This window comes from Penaeus japonicus, unplaced genomic scaffold (assembly GCF_977035675.1).
Source record: "Penaeus japonicus unplaced genomic scaffold, GWHDUDI00000001_assembly GWHDUDI00000028, whole genome shotgun sequence".
In the NCBI taxonomy this organism is placed as follows: Eukaryota; Metazoa; Arthropoda; class Malacostraca; order Decapoda; family Penaeidae; genus Penaeus; species Penaeus japonicus.
In genome coordinates this window covers 21,171,444-21,188,943 of record NW_028234430.1, presented here as the reverse complement: position 1 = coordinate 21,188,943, position 17,500 = coordinate 21,171,444, and the positions used below count along the sequence as shown (strand labels likewise).

Here is a 17,500-nt window from a genome sequence, read left to right as displayed (position 1 = left end):
GTGCTCAATTCCACGGCCAAAGCGGGTACGCCGGGATGCGAGGACACTAACTCACGATGATCATAATACTTGCAGTACAGAGAAATGGGTGAATGCACACACACACACACACACACACACACACACACACACACACACACACACACACACACACACACACACACACACACACACACACACACACACACACACACACACACACACACACACACACACACACACACACACACACACACACACACACACACACACACACACACACACACACACACACACACACACACACACACACACACACACACACACATATATATTATATATATATATATATATATATATATATATGTATGTATATATATATGTATATATATATATACATATACATACATACTCTGATGAATCAAATATGTTAAAAAATATCTCAACCGCACTGCAAGTCTCCTGTAGTGAGTCTTAACCCCGTGCCCTTCGGCCTCGCCTCCCTCAGACAGCTGCGGCGTGTGCAACGGCGACAACTCGACGTGCAAAGTCACCGCGGGCTCAGTGGACGAGAGTCGTCGCTATGGCTACACTGACATCGTCGTTGTCCCTGAAGGCGCCGCGATGGTTGACGTCACACAGGGCTCGTACGACGGCCTGGTGGCTGATGATAATTACCTTGGTGAGGCAGATAAAAGCTTCTTATAGTATATCAAAAATTTTAATGTTTTTTGTGTACTAAAACTAATAACAGAAAAGCGAAAATAGATATTATAACTTGCTAGATATGAAAAATAAATTAATAGATATATATAGCTACATATACATATACCTATTTTGTGTGTCTGTTTAGGTGAGTTATATTACATTATTTCTCTCTTTCTCCCAGCACTTGTGGACTTGGAAACAGGCGAGTACCTCTTGAACGGCCACTGGATTGTAACGCCCTTCCAAAAGCTGGTGGAGTTTGGCGGCACTTTGATAGAATACACAGGGTCTAACGCTGGCACTGAGAGGATCAACTCCACTAAACCTTTGCAGAAGAGGCTACTTGTTCAGGTGGGTTGGATGGAAGTGAAATGTGGGTTTAATTGACCGTAGATTTTAAACACCTTTTTCATGGTGATCGTGACTGCCGTTAATATTGCATGTAATATGTATATGGAATCGGTGATATACCATGAAATATTAACTATAAAGTATATCAACATATTTTCTTAGATGCATAATCATATAATGTATTCATTCTATCCTCAGATCTTGTCTGTAGGGACTCTTAGCCCTCCTTACGTGAGATATAGCTATACAAAGTCGAACTTACTCACCTCACCTAACTATTATTGGCGGTTAGGTGAATGGAATAACTGCACGGAACCCTGCATTGGTAAGAGAAGGAAACTTTCGTTATTTTCGTTTAACGTTATGTGGTACGCTGTTTGTATGACTGATTATAATTTATGTCTTAGATTCATTTTTGCACCCACTCATTCAGACAATCACACACACACAAAGACACTAACCGAAAGCTAATCCACAAACACCCAAACGTACATCTAGCGGCAGATTCAAGATGTTCGAAAGGTGTTGAAAGTGTAATAAGAGAGCGCTTTTGTGACTCTTTTATGTTGACGAGGGTTGCAAACATGGCATCATTAGTAGGTAGGAGATCCAGAATTGGAATTCTTTTAGGAAATTGTATGCACATATAATCTCAGCCGATACTTTGATGCCATTTTCAACAAAAACTTATTTATGACGTTGTCTCAATTTTTCACCTTTATCTAAATATCATGAAAATGTCGATAGATGGTATTAGTGAAGAATGTCGGTCACGTGACCCAGCCGAGAGGGTCAGCGGCGTTGGTCAGCCACGCGGTCTGAGTATCATGCAGTGATTCACGAGGCTGGCTTAACCTAGCAAGATGCCAAAACACGCACGCACGCACGCACGCACGACCTTACCTACTAAAAGAAAGTACGACTTCTTTCCTCCTTCCAGGCGAGCGTCAGAAGTCTGCGTACTGCGTCCGAGCCGACACGGGTGAGGCGACCATCGAGGAAATGTGCCTCGCTCACCCGCGCCCCGCCACCCTCACCGAGTCCTGCTCCCACACGTGTCCTGCCAGCTGGACCTACAAGGAGTGGTCTTCGGTAAGGCTTTTGAGGGGACGAGGGAGATAAGGGGAAGATGGAGAGAGAGAGAGAGAGAGAGAGAGAGAGAGAGAGAGAGAGAGAGAGAGAGAGAGAGAGAGAGAGAGAGAGAGAGAGAGAGAGAGAGAGAGAGAGAGAGAGGAATAAAGACCTCTTATTACAAGTAAAATCCGCACACCAACCAGTCCCGATCTACTTCCCTCCCTCATCAATGCCCTTTGATCTCCCCCCCCCCCTAGTGCGAGCTGAACGGCGACTCGTGCCAGCGGCGGCGCGAGGTGGTGGGCTGCGTCTCGAGTCTCGGCAACAGCGTGGAGGAGGAGCGCTGCGAGGAGGACCGGCAGGTGACGGAGGACGTGTGCCCGCGGGAGGAGTGTCCCTACTGGCAGTACCATGAGTGGTCGCCGGTAGGTGCTTGTTTTTTTTCTCTTTTATCAATAAGCAATGGATTATTTCCTTGATTTATTTTATTTTTTCACATGTATTTCTTCTTTTTCGACATAATCAAACCAATGGTACTGAATTAGAATTACAATCCAGTATCTGTACATAAAAAAATAAAAATAAAAATCGCTCAAAACAACCAATCACACCGCATTGAAACCAAAGCCAACTCTCAAACAACCAAACCACAACCAATGCATAACCACCCATCCATCCCCTCTTTCTCCCTCCCCCCCTCCCCAGTGCAAGTGCGTGAACGGCGAGGTGAAAGGCGAGCGACGGCGCCTCTACTCCTGCCGGCTGCGCGACCGCCCGATCCCGGACTGGGAGTGCGCGCAGCTGGAGATGCCGATGGACGCCGGCAATTGCTCCTGCTGGTACGCTGAAGGATGGAGTTCTCTGGTAGGTGGCTCTTCAAGGGCGTGCGTCTTTTTTTAGGGGGGGGGGGCTAAGAGTTTGGTTTAGATTTTGTTTGAAGTGGGTAGGGATTTCTTCGTTTGAAGTGAGTCAGCTGACATTTTTTTCTTTTCTTTTTCCTTTTTTATTGAGGGGTAATTCGTGTAAAATGTGTAAGCTTCTTTCTTTATTTTCTCTTTGTAGAGGAAGTGTTCGTAAATATTTTCGTGTTCAGTCTTTTGTCTATATCTAGTTGTATCTTCTAGGGGATCGGTTGTTTTAGAATGATCTTAGAATTTTTGTTTGTTTGTACGAAACCAAAGCCTGACCTGAGAATGCGAGGTTGATGATCGTAGTTCCAACTTTTGTAGAGCGCCTTCACTAGATGCTTTGTCTTTGAGGAGGGTGTACTACTTGCCGTGGTAGAGAGGAGAATCCAAGGGAGAATGTGTGTGTGTGTGTGTGTGTGTGTGTGTGTGTGTGTGTGTGTGTGTGTGTGTGTGTGTGTGTGTGTGTGTGTGTGTGTGTGTGTGTGTGTGTGTGTGTGTGTGTGTGTGTGTGTGTGTGTGAAAAAATATATATATGTGTGTGTGTGTGTGTGTGTTTACGATGTGTATGTGTGTGTATATATTTATATACATACGTTTATATGAGTTTATGAGTGTGTGCGCGTGTGTCTTTATGTATTTAGAGAGTGAATGAAATTATGAGTGAGAGAGAAATTATGAGTGGCGTGCATATTTGAGACTTGCTTTTGGATTCAAACCTAATCCACAGAAGGTTCAAGCAGCGCACCCATCTCCCAGACCTATTTTCAATTAATTTACCAGGAATCATAATGATACATTAACCGAATGTATTAGTAGCAATAGTCTCAGTAGAAATGAAAAGTTATTATGCAATAGAATGCAATATTTACGGTGTATATTTAAGTGTTTTTTTATTATTTCCATAGCTTTTTTTAATTATACTGTAAAAAGAAAATAATCATCATTATATATGTTAATATCTGGACTTGCATGGCACTTATCTATTTGACTTTATTATAATATTGAATTTAATTTCATGTATATTATGTTTAGTTTAGTTTACCTTCTAATAGATTCATTAATTATTTCAAGATACAAATTTCCAGTAATTTGTTTCCATTTTTTTTTCTTTCTTTCTTTTGAAATATATTTCTTTCTAAAAAGTTATGTCTCTTTCCCCTTTCTCTATTTTTTCTTCATATTTATCTTGTATTTTCGTAATTAGTAATTATTGTAATTATTCTTGATTAGTGTACAGATAAAGATGTTAATGATGCGACGTCTTTATTGTAATTATTATCTTTCTGTTATTTCCTAACGTATTAAATGCTCATTTCATTAACTTATATATAACATTATCCCCATTTCATTATTATCATTATGACAGTACTATCATCGTTACGTTTATCATCATCATTATCATTGTCATTATCATTATCATTATCATCATCATTATCATTATCATTGCCATTATCATTATCATCATCATTATCATTATCCTTATCATTATCATCATCATTAGCATCATCATTAGCATCATTATCATCATCATTATCATCATTATAATTATTATCATTATCATCATCATTATCATCATCATCATTATCATTATCATCATTATCATTATCTTCATTATCATCATTATCATTATTATCATCATTATTATCATCATTATTATCATCATTATCATCATCATCATTATTATCATCATCATCATCATTATTATCCTCATTATCATCATCATTATTATCATCATCATCATTATCATCATCATTATCATCATTATTATCATCATCATCATCATTATTATCATCATTATCATCATCATTATTATCATCATCATCATTATCATCATCATTATCATCATTATTATCATCATCATCATCATCATTATCATCATCATCATTATTATCATCGCGATCAGTGCCATTCCATCATCCTCGTAACCATTATCATCATTATTCGTGCCCTGATCCTCATCACCATAATTTTCATAATTATCGTCACTATTAATGTCATCACTATCACCAGCGTCATCACCCCTGTCCCCATAACCATTGTTATCACCATCTCCGTCATCCTCGTCACCACCAGCCTCACCATCACCACCATTCCAACCATAGCAACCATTCTCATCACCACTATCGCCATAACCATCTTCACCATCACCACCCTCACCCTCACCATCACCGTCATCATCATCATCATCCCGCCCACGCCCGCACCCGCCCACCCGCCCATCCCCGTCGCCATTGTTATCCCGGTAGTCACCATTCCGCCCCTTCTCAGTGCGAACTAAGTGGCAATGGAGGAAGTGTGGACACGGAGAGGCACTGGAAGAAACCGAGAGGCAGGAACCCGGGGAGGAGAGAAGGAGGAGGAGGAGGAGGAGGAGCAGGAGGAGGAGGAGGAGGAGGCCTGGGAGGAAGAGGAGGGAAGGGCAAAGGAGGATTTGGAGGAGGAGGAGGAGGAGGAGGGAAGGGCCTGAAGGCGAAGTGCGGAGAGGGCGTGCGGCGAAGGAGGGTGACGTGCGGGGACCCCGAGGACCACCTTCCCCCGACAGACTGCGACGCCTTCGCCAAGCCCCCCGAGGTGTCCCCCTGCCACGTCCCTTGCCCGACCACTACCACGACCACCACGACCACCACAACCACCACCACGACCCCCTCCCCCGCCCCCACGACACCCACACTCCCCACAAAGTCCAAATCATCAACACTAACACCTGATCTGACCTCTGTTACCTCTGTTTCCAATGTCGATAACGAATCCCCATTTGATGAGGTAATTTGTTCACCTTTGTCTGCTTTCTTGAAGGTGTTTGTGCCTATTTTTTTTATTTGAGTTTTAAAATGTATGTATTTCTATGTCTTGCAGCAATGTCTTCTTTTTTTTCCATTAAGTGCATTTTCTTCGGCTTTAGTAGAAAGCATGTTTTTTTTTAACATTGTGTCTTCTATCTATTAATTATTATTATTTTTTTTTTATTGATCTATGTTTCTGTTTATTTGATATTATCTGCACGCATTTCTTTCATACTAACCAATGCTGACCTTGTTTTTTGCACAGTGTGACATTAGAGAGTGAAATTACTCACAGCATTTGAATGCATTATGATATCCAAAACACTGGGCTTTTTCGCCAAGACACAGTGGGGAAAACTGACATCCCCTCCACAGCAACAGGCTAATTCAGCGATAGAACGGAAGGGGGGGGTGTAAAATTGAAATTGCTAATTGCTTCACGGGATGCTGTGGAATAAGTGGAAGGCTTGCAACTTGCAATATATATATTATGCTTTGATTGTTTTTATTGAATATTCATTTAAATGAGATTTATATCCTTTTATGTGCTTGCTTGTTTGTGGCTATCATGCCTTGCATTTATTTCATATATATATATATATATATATATATATATATATATATATATATATATATATATATATATATATATATATATATATATATATATTTATATATACGTATGTATATGTATGTGTGTATATATATATATATATATATATATATATATATATATATATATATATATACATATATGTATATATATATATATATATATATTTATATATATATATATATATATATATATATATATAATCACTATTTATATATTCATATACTTATGCATATAGAGTATTTGTACCGATGAATACATATGTATATATATAACCCTTTTGTAATCTTATCACATTCTTTATATTCATATTCTCTAAATAGATACGGCATTATTATCATATAAATTTATGATCATTTAAAGAAAGATTAATATTTTTCATAGTCAGAAATCCCTTTAAGCTTTAGACAGCTCCGTGACCAAATAAAAAGACAATGCTTTCAAAGGCGAGGCTACAACAGGCGTGGCTCTCGTGCCACTCCCACCCTGCTATTCCTGACCGCCTCCCCCCCCGCCCCCAGAACCATGGCCACGACAACTCTCTAGGCGGCGACTCCCACGACAAGCAGCGGTGGCAGCCCCCGCCCCCGCGCCCCCGCGTCCCGCCCCCCGACGAGGCCAACGAGATCCCCAACGCCCTGCCCAGCAACGGCCTCGGCGGCAGGGACCTCGACGATAAGGACTACCTGGACAACCGCGTCGACGGCCGCCACGGGGGCTACGGCGGGCGGCATGACGAGGGGCGGGACCGCGAGGGGCACCACCGGCACCAGCCCTGGCACCGCCCCCATGGCGCCCACGGCGAACAGCAGCACAGCAGCGAGGAGGAGAGCAACAGCGTCGTGCAGGAGTACGACCCCAGCAGACACTTCAAGAAGAAGAACAACTGGCAGACCGGAGACTGGGGCAGGGTAGGTGCTGGGGGAGGACGGAGGGGAGGGGAGGGGAGGAGAGGGGAGGGGATGAATAAAGAGAGGGAGGGAGAAAGGAAGAGGACTGATGCGTTTTCTGTGTGTGGTTGTAAGTGTGTGTGTGTATGTGTGTGTGTGTGTGTGTGTGTGTGTGTGTGTGTGTGTGTGTGTGTGTGTGTGTGTGTGTGTGTGTGTGTGTGTGTGTGTGTATGGATTCATGTATGTACGCATGTATGGATGCATGTATGTACGTATGTATGGATAGATGGATAGAAGGATAGATAGATAGATAGACAGATAAACATACCAACACAAGTCTTCCCACAGATAGCTAAACCAAAGACAGATCTAACGAACAACCCCAATTCAAAAAAAAAAAAAAAAAAAAAAAAAAAAAAACAAAACAACCCAACCCCACCCACCACCACCCAACCCCACCCATCCCCACACAACCCCAACCCTAATCCCCCAACACCCCCTTTCTCGCCCGCAGTGTTCCCAGGACTGCGGCGGGGGTCAAAAGAGGCGTCAAGTGGTGTGTCTGGGGCCCGAGGAGACGTGCCCGCCGGAGGAGAAACCCGAAGACGTGGCATCCTGCAACAGCGACATCTGCACCGAGTGGTCGACGGGAGGCTGGGGCCACGTGAGTCACTCGGGTCTTTGGTCTTTTGGTTTGGCTTTGTTGTTGTTGTTTTTTATGTGGAGGAGAAGGAGGAAGAGGTGTTGTGGTGATGGTGGTACTGATGTACCGTTATCGTTATCATTATTAATACAGTAGTGCTACGTAGAAATGTTCATAAAGAAGATTATGAAATACAGCTTTACTCTCACAAGAATTACAATAAAATCAAATTCATTGAAGTAACAAGGATTTAGATTTACAAGTAGAATAGATATTATAGTTTAGCCATTTATTTTTTTCTTGATGATGCATCCGTGGGAATTAAGCCTTGGCATTAGTAAAGAAAACATATCAAGAGCAGTGTTATGATATTCATAGATTGATGCATATAAATAGGTTGATAGATTGACACATGCATACACATACATACATACATACATACATACATACATACATACATGCACACACACACACATACATACATACATACATACATACATACATACATACATACATACATACATACATACATACATACATACATACATACATACATACATACATAAATGCATACATGCACCCATCCATCCATCCATCCCTCCATCCACCCGGCCTATCTAACGCTGCGCGCCCCTCAGTGCCACACGCGGCGGCCCCGCTGCGGGCGCGGCACCCAGCAGCGGCTGGTGGTGTGCCGCGACGTGAAGGGCGTGGAGCTGGCGGAGGAGCGCTGCCACCAGGAGGACCGGCCGACGCACGAGCGCCATTGCAAGATCCCGTGTCGCAACAACGCCAACGGACGCAACAAGCGCTACCGCTGGAAGGCCGGCGATTGGTCCACGGTAAAGTATAACGGACAGCCCCTCCCCCCACCCGGGCTCCACCCACCCAAAAGGATTTTTAAAAACAATAAAAATAAAAATAATAACCGCAACTATCATAATTCTGCATCTCTGGGTCAGTCCTCCTCCTCCTCTTCTTCTTATCCCTCCTCTTACCCCTCCTCCTCATATTCTTCTCATCCCTCCTCTTCATATCCCTTTTATCCCTCTTCCTCCACCTCCTCCCGCCCCCACCCTCGCTCCCACCACCACTTTCCGCCCTCGGGTTCTTTCTAGAGATAAAGGAGGAGGATGTCTTTATTATTATTATTATTGAGTAATATTTTTTATTTCTTTGTGATGAGAGAGAGAAAGAGAGAAAGAGAGAAAGGTAATTAAAAAAAGAGTGGATTTTATATGGATATTAAAAAAAATAATAAGTATATATATAATACACTCCTAATATGACCTGTGATGAGATTATGTGATAAACTATATGGTGTGTGTGTGTGTGATATTTTGTAAAGGAAATAAAAACTTTAAAGAGATGTTTATCACTGAGTTACCCATCCCGCACGGACGAGGGACTTTGGTGGTATTCTGTAAACTAAACTATACTGGATGTGTACCCTGGTTTTAGTTCTTAAAAGATTAAAATTCAAAACCTTCCTTGGCCGTTAAAAAAAAAATATATGAATATTAACATTTAAAACAAAATTCCCCTTTTTTGGTATCTCAACTGAATTCAGAAGCATTTTCGATCGTTCGAAAAAGTAAATTTTATTAACATTTTTATTTTTAATACCTTTTTGGTGTCGTTATTATCGTTACTAATTTCTCTCGAGTTTGAGAGTTATCCCGTAGACCTTAGCTTACAACACTACCACCCCCACCACTAGAAAAAAAAATGTATTTATATAATATAATATCAAACAAGAAAAAAAATACTCCATTTGTATTTTCTTCACATGTGCAACACCAGAACCCACTTTAGATATATATATAAAAATATATGCTCGACATATACCACCCTTTTCTTGGTAAGTTCTTGAAGTTTTTGGCCGTCCTGCATGGGCATCTCCCCTGCGGGTTTACCCTGGGTTAGAAGCCCCACAGACTCTCTCGCTTCGATGGGAAAGGGAAAAGACCCCCCCCCCTTTTAAATCATGAAGAAAAAAAAGAGATATCTCATTTTTGTGACATGATTCTTTGCTAGACCCTGCTCTAACTTGTCGACTTTTTTCCGTAGGTTTTAATGCCCCTGTGTCTATTTCGTTGATTTTTATTATTATTATTATTATTATTATTATTATTATTATTATTATTATTATTATTATTATTGTACATGACTCGTTCTTCTTTTTTTTTCTTTTCCTTCTCACAATTTCTTCTTTACTTCACAGATTTTTTAGATATGAAAACCCTTAATATTTCCTTATTCATTAAAATTGATGTTTTTTTTTTTACTAGTTATTCATTGATATAGCATCCGCATTTGTTGCTTAACATTCCTTCTCAAACAAAAATTTGTTAATATCATCATTGTAATATTTACAGGTACATTTTTATATTTATAAAACAGAAAAAAATCTGTAACAAGTAATGCATTGTATTCATACCATATTTTTCTGTTCAAACACTTTTAGGTAATTATACTCTTTTTCTTTTTCGTCTTCCTTTTTTTTAGTATTTTTAGTAGTATTTTTTCGTCTTTTTCTTTCGTTAAAATCTTGTCACAAAAGAGATAAATCTCCCTTAAAAATAATCCCACAACTGGATGTTAAAAGCTTCAAAACTAACCAAAGCCTCTGTGTGAATGTTTGACTCTAATTCCTTTATTTTTAAAATGTATAATTTGTAACTTTTTTTTTCAAGAGACATAACAATATACGTAATTTACATAAAACATTTAAGGTTGTTCGTTTTGGCCTTCATTTGAGTTAGTCTGCTTTTTAAATTTTTGTCTTTATCCCTTTTTATGTACTTTCTTCCTCTCACTCTCTCTCATTATTTTTCTTTCTCTCTCTCTTTCTCTCTCTCCTACTCTCCTCTCTTTCTCTCTCTCCTACTCTCCTCTCTTTCTCTCTCTCTTTCTCTCTCTCTTTCTCTCTCTCTTTCTCTCTCTCTTTCTCTCTCTCCTTCTCCCTCTCTTTCTCTCTCTCTTTCTCTCTCTCTTTCTCTCTCTCTCTCTCTCTCTCTCTCTCTCTCTCTCTCTCTCTCTCTCTCTCTCTCTCTCTCTCTCTCTCTCTCTCTCTCTCTCTCTCTCTCTCTCTCTCTCTCTCTCTCTCTCTCTCTCTCTGTCTCTCTCTTTCTCTATTTCTCTCTCTAATTCTCTCTCTCTCTCTCTCATATTTCTTCTTTTATAGCAAGATATTCAATAGTGCTCAAGCCACACGTCTTCAAAGGCCAGAATGAACGGACTTTAAAATCCGGTCAATTTTGACAATACTTTACAGATTGTTCCTTCTCGACCCTATACGACTCCCTCCCCCCTCCCCCCTCCTTGACCATGACACAGGAACATTCTCGAAGTCGTTCCCGCGGGCGCGTGCGTGTGTATGTGTGTGTGTGTGTGTCAGGAACGCCAAAATTTGAAACGAAAAAAGAAAGAGAAAAAGTGTGACGTCCTGTTTTTAATCCCTTATTGGATGTATCCCTTTCAGTGCTCGGAGGAGTGTGGCCGCGGTATCAAACACCGCGAAATTACCTGTATAGACACGGGGATGAACATAAATCATGGCGGTGACTTGTCTGGGGAAGTGCAGGTTCATAACGTGTACTGCTTGCGGCAGGGCCTGTCCAAGCCCCGGGAGAAAAGGGGCTGTAACACGCAGCCCTGTTCCTTCCGCTGGGCCGCGTCCCCGTGGTCTGAGGTACACGAGTTCGGTTCTTCTGTCGGGGTGCCGTTGTCATAACTCTCCTTGAGATTACCTTGTAAAGAGAAGAATTAATAAAATAAAAAAAAAAACAAGAGAATTAGAGAATCAAATTTAAAACATGATTGTGCACTTTGCTGTTGCAAGACCTAAACTCATAAGCATAAACTTAGAATCGTCAAAAGGAGCTAAACTCAAGCACTGTCCGATCGTGATCTCAAGGAGCGACGTCGAACCCTGTGCTGATGCTGCTGATGATACTGTAGTTAGTGCTGTCACGCGGCCTGGGGTGGGGCGTGCACAGCTGACACCAGCGCTGGGGCTTGTAGACTCTTCTTTGTTAGCGAAATGAGAGTGCCGAGCTTGAGTAGTGTCCCTTCCAAGACTGCCTCCTCTCGGCGTCTCTGCCTTGGGACGATGTCGTCTCCTCTCTTAGGATTCTTTGCTCGTGAATGGTCTATGTTCTCTCTGTGTAGTATGTGAAAAATGTATATAGTTTGCTTGGGATATATTTGTACATGTTGTGTGCGTCTTTGCTGGGATAGAAGTTCTGATTATGATTATCGACATTTGGAAATGTTATGTTTTTATTTTTTTTATTTTTTCTCGGTTGTCATTGTAATCCTTCTTACCGTTTGATGCAGGGACTTCCTATATTTAATGATAGTGTTTTTTTGACTAAGAGTTTTGTTATGTTCGCAGTGTACTAAGATCGAAAAATAATAAAATATTACATAATACTTTAAAAATATCATCTTCAATGAAAGTATAGCTAAAGTTACACAAGAATTATATATATTGATAAACCAAGTTAATACACGAAATTCAATATTTACTGAACCATGTAGGGTAATTTTGATATTATTATGTTGAATTTATAAAAGTATTCCAGTTCAAATTATCATGGGAATTAATTGTATTTAGATATGCTTTCAGTCAATACACTTTCACATTACTAAGGCTCTTTACTAGATAGAAGGTAGTTATTTTGAATTATTTTGACTTCTAGAAAAATCTCCTTTCGTAGACATAATGCCTGAGCTGTAGAGCTATTGTATGTACATGTATATACGCTACGTATATGTATGTTTGTATGTACATTTATGTATATGTGCGTGTGTGTGTGTATATATATATATATATATATATATATATATATATATATATATATATATATATATATGTATGTATGCATATATATACATACATATACATATACATATGATATAAATATGTATATATTTACATATATTTATGCATATATATGATGTCGACACTCTTCTACTAAAGCTTGTGTCATGTTTTGCCTATTCTCGGACAGTTCTTCCTTATTCCCTTTCAATTATTTCCCAAATACTTGATTTCCTCCATAACATTACAATACCATTTTCCATGCACCTGCAATATCTAAAAGTGACAATGCCTGTGCATCTTGTGGTCTGCTCGACCTGTACTAAAGCCTCCACCGTGGCATTTATAACTCAATGCCAGCAAAGCAAAGTCGGTTCAGATTAGTGAAGAGAGAGTGATTCAATGGGATTCTAATTAGATATTGATTAAGTAAATAATTATATTCATTAGTTTATTAGATATTCATTGATCATAGATAATTTTCTTATTTTTTTACACGAAAGAGTCACTCCTTTTCTCTGATCTTTAATTAACTTTGACCTTTGCTGGATATGTAAGTTAAACTGCATTTTGTTATTAAAGCTTTGCAAGTCTGTCGTCATTTGAAGTGCAAGATAATTGAATGATGTCTTTGCAGCATTGATATGATTTTTTGTTTCTGTTTTTGCTTCAGCATAATCAGTGTGATTTTATTTCTTATGTTTAATCTGTTTGGTAAAATATTACCTCAAACAAATAGTTTTTTTTTCACTTTATGCTTTCGTGTTAAGACTGTAACTGATTTTGACTATTTGAAGGAATAAAACATTTAAATAATAACCAAGAGATATTGTCAAATTTCAATTGCTTCCTCTGAATCATGTGCCATTGATGAACACTGTAAAGTAACAATAAAACAACAAAATTAATCTAAAAATCAAAAGGTGTTCGGCCAAGCGCCACCAAAGCTTATAACGAGCCTTTCTTTGCCTCTCTTGACCCGCCCACCCACCTACCCACTGCCTGCCTGGCTCCTTGACCTCGCTTCACCTCCCCCTTGACCTGGCCTGGCCCGACGGCAGTGCTCCAAGTGGTGCGACGCCGGGGTGCAGCTCCGTGACGTGTCGTGCCACAGCGTCAACGCCTTCGGCTGGATGGACCCCGAGCCCGTCGCGCAGGGCTGCACCGAGCGCAAGAGGCCGCGCAACTCCAGGAAGTGCAACTTGGGCAATTGCGAAGGAGGCTTCTTTTGGAGGGTCAGGCCTTGGAAGCCGGTGAGTTATTGCTCGAGACCTCGTGCTTGCCTTGGAGGTCTTGATCCTTCTTTCTTTCCTCGTCTGGGCTCACACATTTTCTCCCTGCCGTTGCGGGTATTACCTTGGCTCACATTTGTTTCGTTTTCTCACCTTGCTCCCATTTTGAGGACCCTTGTCTTTGTTTTTTAAGGTTTCTTTTTTTAGATTTTTCTTGTTTCTTTTTTTTTTAGATTTTTCTTGTTTCTTTTTTTTTAGATTTTTCTTGTTTCTTTTTTTTTAGATTTTTCTTGTTTCTTTTTTTAGATTTTTCTTGTTTCTTTCAAATTCTCTTTTTTTCCTTTCCTTCGATTTTTTTTGTGTCTTATTTCGTCTGTTCTTGTTTTATCTCCCTGTCTGTTTCCCTGGTCTTGGCCTTTGCCGGATGGTCAGGTTCGTAAAATAAATTGCTTGCAATTCTAAATTAAATGAAAGGAAGTGTACATAGATTTTGCCTATTTAAAGCTTGCATTTGTTGCACATCATGCTAATGGTTATTCTTAAACTACAGTCGTCATTATTTTGCATTTGGTTATCCTTTAAACAGGAAATGATAATAATCTCTCTCTTATACAAAAGCCTGGTATCCAATACTCCACCATCAGAACTACCCCGATGGACCACAAAGCCGATTTAAAAACAAATATTCAAAACCCCAAACCCAGAAATATCAAAACCTCACGCACGACTTCCTTCCAGTGCCAAGCATCCTGCGGACAGAAGGGCAAGCAGAAGAGGAGCATTTACTGCGTTGACGCGAACGAACAGAAGACCCGGCGCTCGATGTGCCCCAAGGAGCATAGGCCTAAGAGGAGGCAGAAGTGCACCGCGAGGCCGTGTGGGTTCACTACCTGTGCTGAGGTAGGGAGGAGTCCCTTTGTCTCGGTTCATGTTCAGGGGAGAGCTCTGTTCTTCCTGTGTTGCTATGTATGTGCAGTAGTGTATGTGGATATTGCTGGTTAGGTTGAGGGAAGTGAAGATCGTATTGTAGTGTATGTGGGTTTTGCTGTTTATGTTGAGGTAAGGACTTTATGAAAGCTGTGCTGTTAGAAAGTGTTATTGGCGTGTTATTGGTTAATACTTTAAGATAGATATTGGTGTTTAATGTATTCAGAAATACATTGCAACCGTTGATTCAATTCACAATGGTTAGAGAATCTCTTTTACTTTTTCATATTGTTTCTTTGTTTACGAGATGAGTTTCTTTGTAATATTATAATATTATTTCGTTTTTTTTTCCTTATTCTATAACAAAGAGCTTCCCATGGAGACCATAATCACGAAAAAACAATACCATTAAGAACGCGCATTAACACCATGATCATTAGAAAGGAACTCCATTGAAAAGAAGAACACCTTTAACAAGAAATAAACCCCATTTTAGTATAAAAAAGTGATCTCTCACCAGCGTCCTTTACAATGATTACCTTCTGGCACCCGCACAGGCGAGAGAGGCTCTGCACGTGACAGTGGACGGCGAGTACTCCCTCCTCGTGGCCGGGAAGAACATGAGCATCTTCTGCCTCGGGATGAACTCCACCAACCCGACGGAGTACCTCACGCTGCCTGCGGGAGAGGAAGGGAACTTCGCCGAGATGTATAATAAGATGTGAGTGCGAGCGGGACTCTGGCGGGGGAGGAGAGGCTGTTGGGGTGGGGACTTTTCTCTCCTGCTGGCTATTTGGACTGGCTCGGTCGTTCTTTCTTTCTTTCTTTTTTAAGCTGTCTCTCTTTCTCTTTCATTTTTTCGCTCTGTTTTGGTCTTTCTCTTTCTATTTCCTTCTCTTGCTCTTTCTCTTTTGGCTTTCTTTACCTCTCTTTCTCTTTTGGCTTTTTCTTTCCCTTTCTTTCTCTTTCTCTTTTGTCTTTCTCTTACCCTCTCTTTCTCTATCTCTTTTGTCTTTATCTTTCCCTTTCTTTCTCTTTCTCTTTTCCTATCTTTCTCTTTCTCTTTTGAGTTTCCCTTTCTTTCTCTTTCTCTTTTGTCTTTCTCTTTCCCTCTCTTTCTCTATCTCTTTTGTCTTTATCTTTCCCTTTCTTTCTCTTTCTCTTTCCCTCACTTTCTCTTACTCTCTCAAATGCCAACTAATTATTTCCTGTCAGTTTCTATAGGCTTAGATTTTAAACAGACTGTGAATGTCTCTACAGCTTAGAATATAAAATATATATTTTTAAACCAAATAATATCAGAACAAAAATTCAAAATCAAAACAAACAACTTCTACACCCTGCCACCACCCCTTCCTCACCCCCCCCCCAAAAAAAAAAAATCTAACCCAACCCACAACAACAACAACAACAAAACGAAAAACTCCACCCAGCAACTCCCTTTCCATCTCTCTCTCTTTCTCTCTTCCAGATTATTCAACCCGGAAACGTGTCCCCACGAAGGCAAGCGCCGAGCGGACTGCGACTGCGAGATGGACGAGAGCGACCGATCCGGCTACACGGCTTTCTCCAGGATAAGGCTCAACACCACGTCTCTCTCTGTGGATGGTGAGGAGGGGGATGGGGATGGGGAGGGGGAGGGGGAGGGAGAGGGGGAGGGGGATGAGGAGGGTTGTCTTAGTTGGTAGGATGGATGGATCGCTGAGAAACTGAATCGGTGAATTTGGGTGAAAGAAATGAGTGAGTCTTGTGATTAAACTGTGAATTGAGCGAGTTTTAGAATAAATTGAATCGGTGATTCTTCTGACAAACCCAATCAGCGAGTTATATAATAAACTGAATTAATCTTTCGCCAACCCTCCCTCAGCCTACGACTTCACCTTCGCGAGAGCCGTGGAGGGGCGCCGCCTCGTGCCCTACGGGGAGGCGGGCGACTGCTACAGCAAGGCCAAGTGTCCCCAGGGCGGCTTCTCCATCAACCTGGCGGGGACGGCGCTGGCGGTCTCCTCCAGGACCAGCTGGCTCCGGAAGGGCAGTCACGCCGCCCACTGGATCAACAGATTAGATGTGAGTGCTGGGGGTTGAGGGGGGTGGGGGTGGGGGGCTAGGGGGTTGAGGAGGGATGGGGGGTGGAGGGGGGGAATAGGGGGGCTGGGATGGGTAAAATCTGTTCTCTAAGTACGGGCTACGAGCTAGTGGTTAAAAAAAATGATAGCAATATCAAGTAGGTGAAGAAAGTATTTATATAAAATGAAAAACTATTTGTATGGATACCTTAAGTAGGTAACGAAGGAGGCGTAATAACTAGTGTCCAATAGAACCGCGAGGGAAATCCATGAAATCTAACTGGGTTGTTTTAAAAATAAAGTCATAGAAGACTGGTTAATACCTGACCGCCCACTAGTCATATGCCTTAAAAAATACCCCCCAAAAGTCGTCCATCGTGAACTTCCATTAGTTAACACACTAAGCCAGCCTATATTGATTCCTTCTCCGTCTACAGGATAACCAGAGAGTCCTAGGCCGATGCGGAGGATACTGCGGCACGTGCACTCCCGACCCTT

General features: G+C 41.1%; 1 protein-coding gene across 1 annotated transcript in view; it reads left to right on the top strand.

Moving 5' to 3' along the window:
- Positions 1 to 17,500, top strand: part of LOC122252579 (ADAM metallopeptidase with thrombospondin type 1 motif A) — a 145,766-nt gene that overhangs the window by 125,544 nt on the left and 2,722 nt on the right. Inside the window, exons 11-28 of the mRNA XM_086553739.1 lie at positions 1 to 25; positions 488 to 661; positions 869 to 1,038; positions 1,237 to 1,363; positions 1,979 to 2,130; positions 2,370 to 2,537; positions 2,818 to 2,976; positions 5,289 to 5,783; positions 6,938 to 7,327; positions 7,821 to 7,970; positions 8,588 to 8,791; positions 11,434 to 11,643; positions 13,839 to 14,030; positions 14,748 to 14,909; positions 15,494 to 15,657; positions 16,408 to 16,544; positions 16,804 to 17,003; positions 17,440 to 17,500. The exon at positions 1 to 25 is cut by the window's left edge and continues 158 nt beyond it; the exon at positions 17,440 to 17,500 is cut by the window's right edge and continues 2,722 nt beyond it. Coding sequence (XP_086409865.1) covers positions 1 to 25; positions 488 to 661; positions 869 to 1,038; positions 1,237 to 1,363; positions 1,979 to 2,130; positions 2,370 to 2,537; positions 2,818 to 2,976; positions 5,289 to 5,783; positions 6,938 to 7,327; positions 7,821 to 7,970; positions 8,588 to 8,791; positions 11,434 to 11,643; positions 13,839 to 14,030; positions 14,748 to 14,909; positions 15,494 to 15,657; positions 16,408 to 16,544; positions 16,804 to 17,003; positions 17,440 to 17,500 — 3,340 coding nt within the window. The remainder of the gene's footprint in view (positions 26 to 487; positions 662 to 868; positions 1,039 to 1,236; positions 1,364 to 1,978; positions 2,131 to 2,369; positions 2,538 to 2,817; positions 2,977 to 5,288; positions 5,784 to 6,937; positions 7,328 to 7,820; positions 7,971 to 8,587; positions 8,792 to 11,433; positions 11,644 to 13,838; positions 14,031 to 14,747; positions 14,910 to 15,493; positions 15,658 to 16,407; positions 16,545 to 16,803; positions 17,004 to 17,439) is intronic.